Source organism: Periophthalmus magnuspinnatus, chromosome 23 (assembly GCF_009829125.3).
Source record: "Periophthalmus magnuspinnatus isolate fPerMag1 chromosome 23, fPerMag1.2.pri, whole genome shotgun sequence".
NCBI classification, from domain to species: domain Eukaryota; kingdom Metazoa; phylum Chordata; class Actinopteri; order Gobiiformes; family Gobiidae; genus Periophthalmus; species Periophthalmus magnuspinnatus.
The window spans coordinates 11,120,268-11,132,872 of NC_047148.1; the positions used below are offsets into that span (position 1 = coordinate 11,120,268).

At 37.5% G+C, this 12,605-nt stretch overlaps 1 protein-coding gene across 1 annotated transcript in view; it reads left to right on the plus strand.

Moving 5' to 3' along the window:
- The first annotated feature begins 2,487 nt into the window (after positions 1–2,487).
- The window catches only part of cacna2d1a (calcium channel, voltage-dependent, alpha 2/delta subunit 1a), a 54,196-nt gene continuing 44,078 nt past the window's right edge, over positions 2,488–12,605 (plus strand). Inside the window, exon 1 of the mRNA XM_055231906.1 lies at positions 2,488–2,706. Coding sequence (XP_055087881.1) covers positions 2,627–2,706 — 80 coding nt within the window. The 5' untranslated portion in view covers positions 2,488–2,626. The remainder of the gene's footprint in view (positions 2,707–12,605) is intronic.

A 12,605-nucleotide genomic window follows, 5' to 3' on the forward strand; every position in this document is an offset into this window, starting at 1 on the left:
AGTTTTTACACCATGTTGGGATCTCCATAATACCAGAAAATGTCAACAAAAAATACTAACATAAAAGTTCTAACAAATGCCATGGTTCTATTTATAGTTCAAAGTTAGAAAGCTCAAATCTGTATGCTATGTGGTACATTCACAAAATATCTTGAAACAAGATTTGCAACTTGAAAAACTAACAGGACAGCGTTGAGTCTTCACATCCAATCAGCCCCAAATCCCCTTGAGGCCAGCTCTCTGACACTGGGTGGCTGTTTCACCCTATGGTCTTCCCTCACTGGCCCATAACTTCTCCTCCTGACAGAAGAGTTTGGGTAATGGTAATGTGATCAGTCAGTGCACAGAGGGGACTGAGGCTGCCCCTGTCCTGATTGAGACATCAAATCACACACACTCGCCATCACTCCTCTCTCACGGAGCAAACGTACGTCTCATTGTATTTTGCAAAAATAAATATTTTTGATGTCACACTACTGCCCTTTGTGCAAAGTGCCAAAAATGACAAAGGTGGTGAAATAAAACTCTTCAATATGAATATGATGATGTCTAAAATGGCAGAGACGTTTGTCTTTTTAAACAGTTCAAATGTCCATGTTTCTCCATACAGTATCTCAGAATTGTATCTGCCTTCGATGAAGCCATAGTCCATCCTGCCAAATACACAGAGCAGAAGATATTCAGATTAAACTTTAAATTGGAAATCATTTGTTGCCAGGGCAACATTCTCGCCTGGGAGATTTAATAAATTAATTGCACTTGGCAGCCAGTGGAGAAAGGGGGAAAATATTCATGCCATATTTTTGCATGAAGACGGCTCAGGAGTACATTTTAGCATACAGTATAGATAATAAAAATAGGAATTCCAGTGGTGGGGTGTGCTCATGTGATTTGTTCTTATTGTATTATAACCAACTCTGTGCTACAGAAGGCGAGTTTTCATCCACTCCCCATATTCAGAGTTTGAGAAGTGATTTCTGTAGCCACTGCTGCCTGAGGAAGAATGACCGATGAATACATAGCTGACAATCAGTGTTGTTGGCCTTTCTTGACCACCAATCACTCACACACCAAATCCAGGTGAGTGAAGTGTCCTGCCCAAGGAAACGATAACAGTATGAACTCAGATCAAACCTTGTTTTCACAGATATATTTATGGTGACGATGGCAACCATCAAACTTTATTTTATAAGACAGCTCAACCACCTGAGCAAACATCTTGTCTTTTCACTAGTTTTGTTCGGCTGCTCTGAGTGGACACATGACATGTAAGATGTGCCCTGACTGTCTGAAAACAACAGTCTTGTGGCTCGAGTTGGTTTGGAGGCAGAGAAGGGTTGCTAGGCAACGGCAGCAGGGCAATTCCCTGGACAGGTGGGAGGGATGGAGCAGAACAGGCCACACCTGTTATCTGCACACACATGCTTTATTATGCAAGGAACACATCAACATGATGCCTCCTGAACATATAAAGTATTTTGTAGGAAAGTAGGAAAGCAAAGTGTAGGTCTACTTCTGAAAAGTTGCAATTATTTTGAAAAAATACAATGAGAATTTGATATTTCTGTTCTGATAGTTTCTATAACTTGTCAATCCCCACACCCATGCTGTCTAGCTGCTCTTTCTGTCTTCCCATTTTGCTTTCAGAAGATGAAGTGTAATCTGAGTCAGGGACCTGGATTGCTATTTGCACAGCAATTCTGTTTGTCTGATTTATGATAGCAAACGTGTTACTGTGTGATTTGTCCTCTAGACGCTTTGTGACGCTTTGTGAACCTATTTGCCTAAGAACAAGTACTTACATAAATCATCTTGGGTTTCTTGAGTCCACAGTAAACCACAGTAAAACAAAAAATATATATATTTAAGTTTTCACTGGGAATAGATTAATGAGAAAGCACTTTGCTAATCTGGGCAATATTTTGCAATTGATTCCAGAATTAGAGGAACGCTTTATAATGCAGTGCACAAACCTTGAAGAAATCTGAATTTATTATTCGCATCTGCACGGGAACCTAGACTTTGTGCTTCAGTTATCTAGGGAAGGTGATATAATGCTTCTACTCATATATTTTACAAAAGTTCTGTTGTGTATTATTTGCATTTAGTGTTAGAGGTGGATAGTGCCAGAAGTCGTGCGTAATTGTTGCTGCATCTGCTGGGATGACATTACAAGGGAAAGAAACGATACACACACAAAAACTCCCTTTAATTAGGCCTATTGTAGACTACTTAGCGACTGAATAAGTAAGACGTCTGCCTAACATCCGGCTCATCAGTGTTTTACGGAGACGGCAACTGTTGGAGACGCGAGGGGAGCGAGTTTAGGTTATTTTCTGCGCGCCGAGCTATGTCGCTAATGTAAATGTGCAGTCTCCTTTTGCAGACTTTCATTTGAATTGACTACATATCAAAGTTTCAGAGGTACGCTTCTGATCTCGTTCAGAGCCCCCTCCTCGGTCCACCGGTGGGGAGGGACTTAGACACCAGATGAGATTTGTTTCCAAACGCGCACCGATGGCGGTGTGAGGCGTTTGCCTGAGGAGACCGAGCAGCGCTGAGGATTTGTGATGCTCTGTGCTGAATTCCACATGTGGATCGGACTGGAAGTATAACAACTTAAACTATGGATTATTCAGTTGGTGTACTTTTACTTCTCGCCACGTTCTCGTCAGTGTCGACAGGGCAATTCCCAACAGCGCAGACGTAAGTACCGCTGCTGTTTGAGAAAGTGCGTTCATGGGCTTCAAAACTGCAATATTATACTACTACGTCTTGTTCTATGGACCACTGTTAAACACTTTTGCTTCGTTTTGGGTGGCTTCTTCATGACCAAGCATTTTCCCCCATGGCCTGTATATTTGTGTATCTGTGTTGTTCTGTCTGACATTAGGCTGAAAGTAGTCAATTGAAACATAATTTTGTGAAGGGACTTTCATTTGACATTGTGTGACAAGTTTGCCCTGTGAATCGTTATATTTAGGCCCCTGTCCATGTGTGGCTCGCTCGCAGTGGAGTGACATGTGGTTGGCTGCTTTGATAGAGCGCTCTCAGAGTGTACAAAGGTTCCCACAGGTACATAGGTTACGTTTGGCTTCACTTTTAAAAAAGCAAACTTAATGAAAGACACACAAATCTAGCAGCAGGTTTGTTTAGGCTATTTATATTTTGTCTGTGAATAACGTTTAATTTTTTATTTCTTTTTTAACTTTAACCTATTATAAACATTATACATCATACACAGTGAATACCTCAATAGGAGTTTAAAGTGAATTATCTATATTAATAGTATCTGCGTGCAATTGGCAGTTACATTTCAGTTCAGATATCACAAGATCAGTTTGAATTTGACTCCCAAATCTATATTTGCAATGCTACATTAATAGTTACAGCAGATGATGCTTCATCAGTCACACTGTAAGTTAAAATTTAAACTACTATGTCGTTGTTTTTGTCTGTGCAGCCCTAATTTCACACCTCACACTCAATCAACAGGTTTAAGACACTGCAGATGGTTGTAACAAATGGTGAACTGCATTTGGTTCGTTTGAAGCCCAGTGGTCCCCTACAGTGATGGTAAGCCATGATGGCACTCAGCCTAATGGCCCAGTGCTATGATGTCAGACTAGAAAAGTAGCCTGCCCATTCCCTTGATTTTATGGGCACTAAGTGGATTGATCCTGTGGGTTGTGTACATAATATTCACACAGACTGGATATGCAGCTCTTACAGACACACAGCTCTACTTCCTGGTTGGAAAAAGCTATCTGGCTCTCCAAATAATAGTATGTTTGATGTTGTTAGATGTATAATGCCGTTTTAGTGTGATAATGGACTGAATTTATTATCCAAAGTGAATCTAATCTGATATTATCAGTCAAGAATAGTATAAAGATCCCATAGCAAGATTGGCTCCATAGAAGTGAAGTGTCCTTGCTCCCATGTTGGTGGTTTCCAGTTGAGTCAGTAGTGTTGTACATTTATAGCAACGGTGATTGTGAGTGACAAGCTTCACGTTGACTCCTGGAGGTGTAAGTGACAGAGAAATACTAGAAGGGCAGCAATTGAGAGAGTGACCCAGGATGGCTTCTTTCAGCTGTTATAAAAGAGAGATAAAACTAAATCACAAGAAGTTTTGTTTTATGATCTTCACATCCATCTGTCATGGCTAAAAGCATCTCAGATTTTCTTTGTAGTCTGTCAACTTGTGTAAGCTTCAAAAGATGCTGCCCCCTCTTTGTCCCTGCATGCCATGACAATCTATGTTTTAACATCTTCCTCGTGCGTCTTGTCCATCTTCACGTTGCCTCTGTATATGTAATGTCTCTCTCTCTTTCCTTTGTGGCCTGAAGGCAGATGATTAACATCATCAAATCTGAAATGCAAAGCCTGATGTCACAGACTGTCCTGGAGATCTTGGCTCCTGTTCTTAACTGTGAGACCAAGAGGATAAAAAGAAAAGACAGATGAAAGAATGAAAAACAGAGGCTTTTTCAATTGTTCAATTTTTTATCTCATTTTTTGTGTAGCTTTTTTCTGATCTAAAACAAATTAAACATGGCTGTCAAAATGTATTTAAGACAATATACAGACTGTTATCCATGCCACTCAACACAAAATAGTCACTTTGTTCTTTTAAAGTGAAGCTATTATGCAAAAATCGACTTCTTTTAACCATGTTATAGTTGTTTTTATGTCTTCTAATTTACCCTCTCTAAGTTATATTAAGCGTGATTTGTGCATATTCGAGTAATCTTTATACTCCTGTATTCAAGACATCATTTCTCTGATCAACCCTTGTTTTCACTGCCACCGGTATATTTCCGACAACATCAGCTCCCATTGGGCACTGCAGTTTTCTAATGCTGAATTCTAATTTCTAATGATTCATTACACATTTCAAGTTGTATATGAAAACACAGCAGCAAGCATTATTTATGAAGTGTCTGAATACATTATTTGCCTGAAAATATGGCCATGTTTACTACTGAGTTCTGTATTTCCTCTTAAATACTACTGTCTGCCTGTATCCACTTTTCCGCTGCTCTGATTCTGGCACCATCCCCTCTCCCCCTTTTTGGTTAAGATAACTAGATTTCATGCTCAAACAGATTAAGAGCTGTATCTTTCTCATGTCAGTTTTGATTATCACAGTTGGCGTAATAACCATACGACTATAAAGTCAGATGTTATTACTGGTACTGATTCATTAACAGGTTCATTAATAGCTTGTCAAAATACATTATTATGCCAGCTATATGTTCAAAGAATATAAATTATCTCTAGTCTGGAAATGTATTCTAACTGGCTGGTAAAAATCATCTGCATTTTTAAGTTTGATGATTCCCAAACAATCTCAAAACATTTATATATACTTGATGAAAACTTTAAACACTGAATCGAAGTGACAAGCTTACAGGGCATCCTCTTATTTCTTTGATTAGTAACTTTGCCACAAGGGAGTGGGTGCCATCAGGTGTATTTCAGGAGGCATGCTATTAATTAGAGGCTTATATCTTGCAGTGCACTTTCTTGCAGTGCTGTAAAAACATTTCCTTGTCTAATGTTGCTAGCATTTCCTTGTCTAATGTTGCTCTATACTCTTTACATCCATCTTGTTGTTTTCACTCATTCTGTTTTGTTTTGCTTCTTGTGCAGTCGCCCGCTTTAACTCTAGACTGACCCTGACCACTTGCTCTCTCATTTGCTTTATTTTCCACCTGGCTATATTTAGAAAGACTGTGTTGAAGAAGGGGTGTTAAGTGTCCTTATTGAGATGTGGGCATGTTTTACCTCTGAACAGTAACCATGCATGTGCAAAGTGACAAGATTGGATTTCTTTGGCTAACTTTTCTCCACAGGAAAAAGTAGCCAGGCTTTATGTCTTAGTTATTCACAACCCAGTAAAACAAATCCCAGAGAGTTTCCATTACACAGCTTCCTGGAGGGAAAAAACATGGAATGGCTAACAGCTGTTTGGATGTGATCCCTTCTGTTAAGGATGCATCATGGGAAGTGTAGTGCGTGTATAATAGGGTCAATTTCAGATATTTTTTCAGATGTTTTATTAAACACTAAATTGAATTATTGATTATATTGTAAATGGTGTTTTGTCTATAACTATTTGTGAAGGAAAGTTGAAAAAACAAGGTGAACAATACAGGAAGAAAAATAAGTAAAATAAAAAGGTATTCTAAACTTAAAATTTAAATAGGAAAATCTAAACTGTTTTAGTTATTATTTAGTTATTTTTTTCTTATTGTTATTAACTGCTCAATGTGCTGAAATTGCTCCATGTGAGAATAAAGTTATTTGACTGATTCATCGAGATTTCTTGTAAGTACATTCATGATAACTATATATTTGTGTGAAATTGGTAGTCCAACCTGTTACATACACTTTAATATTTATTTATATTACCAGGAGGTCTTATATCTGTGTAATACTTCAGTCGTCCAGGTAGGTTCCATAGTGGTCCATGAGTGTACACTAATCTATGTGGTCTTATACTACTTTTGATACAGCTCAAGATCATTCTAAAGCTATTCAGAAAATGTTCATTCCCGTCCAGTTGATGTTACTTTTTTAGTATCGATACTTGTTCAAATGAGTATACTTTTGATACAAGTATTAGTATTGATTAGTATCAGATTTTCGATTAGTTTTCATCTAATGGAAATATTCATTTTAGCCAGTATCACTTGCCTGAATGATTTGTTTTTCTGATCATTTCAACATTTGAGTAATGCTATCACATCACCCTCAATACAGATAAAGGAAAATTGTGTTAATGATAGTTTATAGAATGAAGCCTCCTGAGGTTTCTAATGGAGTATTAAGATCTGGTTTTGTGAGCGTGTTCACTGTGTGCTGATGTAAGAAGGGATAGTTCTATGTACAGTGGTAGTACAAGTAGTCTGCTTGTGTGGGCGTATAGACTGACATTAATTGGAGAGTTTAGCCGAGAGCTTCTTTAATCTCACATGGACTCTGACTCTGGAGTCTGATGCAAAGATTGTGTTTGTGAGAAACAAGTGTCCAGGCGAATGTATAGTGTTACTAGTGGTAAGAGACTGTGAGTGTGAGGCTGCTGACACTGAGCTTTGTCTTGGGAGAACAGTTCATAATAATAACTTGCAGGGAGGAAGAATGATAAAAACCAAAAGAAATAATACAAACAGGTGTTACATGTTATTGTGAAAATCTGAAATTACTTAGGGTTTTGAGAGTTGGTATAAAAATAAAAGGGTCGGTATAAAAGAGAAAGTCGAGTCATAAAATGTAGAAATAGTAGAAATATATAAAAAGTCCAATGTTATTAAACGCACAATGAATAACTAACATACACTAACAATGCAAATAAGAAATAGTTCAGATGGAGTACATGATGGAGTCTAGAGCAATTAGTGCAAGATACAATTAGTGCATTGCATCACACACTAATTACTATGCAAAACATAACCATTACAGTCAAATAGTTTTGGGAGAAAGTCAAGTTGCAATTATGATTAGATTTTCAGTTTTCATCCTTCAGTCAAGATTTCATTTCAAACATATCCCAGAGCATTATCATTTGAAAGTAGACTAACCACAATGAAAAACACAGTTAAGAACATGTCAGTAGAGTAGATATGGTTTTCAGATTTTATACATTATTATTTATACAGTAAAAGGTGCCTTGGGAATTTTGTCCCTGGTAAGAACAGTATATTAACCATGTCACAACCTAAGTAATTGTTATTTGCTCATGGTGACAGTCCAAATTGCAATTTTGATTAATTTGCCTGGTTGTGCTTATAACTCTATTGACAATATTAGAAAAGGGCAACAGAATGATGTAAAATCAAGTGAAACAAATGGAGTGGAGTTTCAGCAGCAGCAGCAGCAGCAGCAGGTGTGAATGCTCCACAACAGGAACAAACACTTGCATGTGTCACCATTGTGTTTAGTCTGATGTAAGTCACTCCGACACCTGTACAGAGAGCTGAGACAATGGAAACTGTTAATACTGTTAGACTGTATCTGCTGCTCACTGGGAGGGTGTGGACCAGGCAGACGCTGAGGTCCAAGATGGTCCAAGAATTACAGATGGGTGATATGCAAAAAAAAAAAAAAAAAGCAATGTCATGATTTTGTAGAGATTGACTGAGGTGGGTATAATAGCCAAAGATTGTTCTCAAGTAAAATAAAAGTTACTACAAAATAATATTGCAGAAGTGGTCCAAGAAATTACTCAAGTTGTAAAAGTAATTCTCTAGAAGTAACATCTGATTTACACTGTGCAGTTAATGAAATGGGAAGGACAAAGAGAGGATAAGTGCATAATAATAAATAATGCACAGAAGCTGGTATTTCCAAAAATAGACAAATATAATAATAGAAAAATATTGAAAAAAAAAACATCTACAGGAGCAGTGCAACAAATGTTCAAATGATGTAATATTGTCTACATAAAACATTATTAACTCATTAACAGTGGTAAGAGTGACCAAAACAATATTACTCAAGTTGGAGTAAAAGTATGTTGTCTGAAAACTATTTTGAGAAGTACAATTTTATTAAAAAGTTGCTTGAGTAAATGCAATTGAGTTCTACCCACCTCTGCAGATTTGAGGTTAGAGGGGCAGTCAGTCAGTCCTAGGGCAGCTGTGGCAGGTGAGTTTATGTATAATGCAATGTAAAGTCATAAGCATTTGCGGATGGCTTACCTTAATTTGCACCTTCCCAGTCTTCATCGTTTTCTCAGAAGCGCTGCCTGATGTTTTGATAATGAATGATCTCATCCTGCATCAGCTCGTCCATTGCTGTGTTACCCCAAACATAACAGCTAAACAGGGCAGAGAAATCCTGTTGTGGAGGCCTACTTAAATGTGACTCTTCAGGCTTCAGGCTAAGGGGATAAAAAACGAGAGGTAGAAAGATCAATAATGTCTCACCATAGACGATAATGAGGATCCAAGACATTTACAAAGCCTGTAATTATGCTGTTATTGACCTCAGTGAAATAGACACACTCGTCCCTTTTGTGCCTCATGACCACACATGATGGGAGGTGGAGGAAACTATAGCTTTCGTAACTAAGACTTTTGTCATTTAGCCGACAGATACTATAATGAACAATACCATCATTTTATAAGCTAATCGAAAGGGCCCATTGATTTAGCTGTGGGTTTATGAAAGCAGAGACAAAATTTACATCAGAGTGACATAGCGCTGAGGACCAGGCAGAAATGTGTTTGGTAGAGCCTTTTAACAGGTCATTGTAGATCAAAATTACCCTTTTAAAACAAACAAAGTGAATTAATGATCTACTACATGTGTGTCATAGATTCTAATGAGGGGTTGAGGTTCAAATATTGCACAGAATGTGAATTGTAAAACTATAATTTGAATTTGATAACACTGTTTACACAAGTTCGACATATTTGTATGTTTAACCTACTCTTTTGGCAACCTCACCCTACGTGATATTATAATTTTGCAAAACTGCCGAACAACCAGTGTGGTAATATTGACTCCTCCCTCTTCTAGTCTGACAAGGGAATATGTTTGTTTGATTTTGTAGCATGAAAAAGGTACATTTAAGGACTGCTGTATAAATACATGTAAGAGAAGTGTTGTAAATCCTAACATTAATGTTATTTGATTCTTAGTGAAAGGAGATAAAAACAGAAGAAAAGTAGTGATGGCTTCCTGCTGCTCTGTCAGTATGATGGTTGCTTATTAGATGCCTAGCTTCATTGTCAGAGCACTTATTAGCTATCCCCCTGTCGCACAATTACATCCACGCTTTCCTCAAACATTACTATCTTTGCTGCACATCTTCTCTCTGATCCACATACTGTCAGCCTTGTCTCTGTCGAGTAACAGATTAGAAGGACTAAATTACTGCTATTAGACAGGGATTTAAGATTTCAAACTGTCCCTGTAAGCTGAAAGTCGTGAGGAACTGTGGAGTTGACAGTAGAAAGTACTTTCAAACTTTTCACCAGTGCTTTTGTAGTCTTTCTGTTCAGGGAATATTACTGGAAAACAACCATTTCATTAATTTTCAGTTTTCTAATCACAAATTCCTGGTATAATTTCAAATACAACAATTAGCAGTTGAACCATATTGCTAGGCCTGTGGATATGTGATATAAACCATAAACAAAACAATAATAATGAAGAAAAAAAAACAAACTTATATATATAGAACTTATTTGCTGCCGTGATCAGCAGCCCCATGCAAAATAATATAACCCAAATAACGGTGACCTCGGCAACTTCTTGAATAAGGTAAATATGTACAGTGTTAATGAACTAAGCTGCAATAAATAAATTAAGCACTTAATGAGTCATAGAAGTTATTTATTAAAATCTCTACAGCTCAAAACTTCAGAAGTATAAAAAAATGACAAAAAGTTCCCCACTAGTACAAAAAGTACTCTTTATAAATATTAACCCCACCAAAAAAAATCTTGTTCCAGCTCTTATGTATTGAACAATAAGTCTTTATAGTATTTGTCATGACTGGCGTATATATATTACAAAATTCTTCAAAAATGTCCTTTCATAAAAACTAAGAGAAAGATGACTTACCTGCCTGTGCGATTGTCTTGAATGTTTTGAATCCCAAGTGACTGCTTAAGGCACACACTAATGTGTTAAAAAATCATATGAGGATAGAACCCAGTCAAACGCCAAGGGCAAAAAGCAGTCTGCGAAGTGTTCTTCTGTTGTTTATACTTTAAATTCATACTGAGTAATTTCATACTACGTAATTTCTTCTAAACCTCCTCATAATATGCACCTGGGAACAACCTCTAAAAGTTACCGTTAAGTTGAACTGGCAAAGTTCTTCAAAACATTCAAGGGCATTGCGATCTGGGTGTTTTGTTTTTGTTTTGTTTTTATTTATTTTTTGTAAACAGAATCTTGCTTATTAAACATATTGTCAATCTAACCACAAATGCAAACTTGTCAGAGTAGTCACAGTTAAATAGTAACATCTTTCCTAAATTGTTTAGGCCTAGTTTGCATATATACAAAATCAAGATCACATGATTAGTGCTACAGGCAGTGTTTATGAATGTTGAACTTGCAAGGACAAGAACACATGAAGGGCCTCCTCCACAGCCACATACTAATGTTGGCCGCAGGGGTCCATGTGCTGAGTCATTCTCTCTATTCTAGGATTAGAGTCACTTCCCTGTTCACTGGGACCATGCACTCTGATTGGACGAAGGGACCATTTTTATTACAGTGTGTTATTGTGAGTCAGGGCGTTCTTGAAAAATGAAAAGTTATATAAATATCATTGCTCTGGGTGACACAGAGGTGATCAGTGATGTTCTTATTTGAAGTTTTGAAGTTCAGCCAGATGAGTCTAATTCATACTGTGAGTAATCAGTCTAATTGTAGACTCTTTTGTTAACATAATGACAATTATTAGATCTTTAAACTATACATTTGCAGATTAACATGTTGAAACATCAGTCTAAATCCCAACTTCACTTGTTGTATTTGTGAAATCATAATCAATTATTGTACTATCTTATGTATACTGTATTAGATTGTACCATTTTCTTCTCACTCAGTCAGCACCTCCCCTAAATGAGGGCTCACATAATACAGAGCCTGCTCGTACACTACCCTCGTACGCCCTCTTCATTAGGTTAAGTGCTTTTGCAATGGAGTTGCACCTGTTCCGTGACCTTTGACCCTCAGCTGCCCCCTGCTGCCCTTTTATAAGCCGAGTGCTCTGTTACACACTTGGACACACCCACACAGAGCTGACAGCTGCTGTGATGGATGCGTCCAGTGCAGGTGATGAAAAAAGGTGGATAGGCGCTATTGTCTGCCCATCAACCACTGTATTCCTGTCTGTGGATTTAGAGGCTCTAATACTTACACTGGGTTGAAGCACATCATCTGGTGTCACACCTCAGTGACCCATCTGTGCTTGTTTCTGAGGATAGAGGTCTTCTTAAAATCTATTTTAACTCTGTGCTTCAATGTTCCAGGGTTTCTAATTTTTCCTCAAATCTGCACTACATTTTAATCAGTTGAAAGTAGGAGTTTTAACTGTGGAGAGTGGGACTGGGCAATTAATAGAATTTTAATTGAGATTGAGATTCATTAATGTTTAATCATCAATGATATGCTTGGATCATTTAAATCTAGAGGTCCACAGCCAATCAGTAAAAAGACGTGGTTTTTGAGTTCAGAAATTTGTCTATTTTTATCTTAAACTGCAATGATTAAAAGTCTGTTTTGATTATGTTCATAAAATCTGTACTTAAAAGTATAACTTTTTTATTTTTTATTTTTAAGCTTGTAGCAAATCTGCAATTCGTAAGCAGAACTCACTTTTTCTTTACTTTACTTTCACTATTAGAGGCTACAGCAAGCCCTAGAATAAGTACAACCACAACTTAGTCAGTTGTCAAAAGGAAAAATAAGTGTATGTTATTAATATGTCAGGGAAAGATGCCTGTGATTCCTGTTTGTCGCGGGTACAATTTCAGAGACACTTTGGCACTATGCGACCCCACCAGCCATTTTGGAGTTCCACTTCCCCTTCACATACTCTCATTCCCACTGGAGAGGAAGCATGAGAAGGG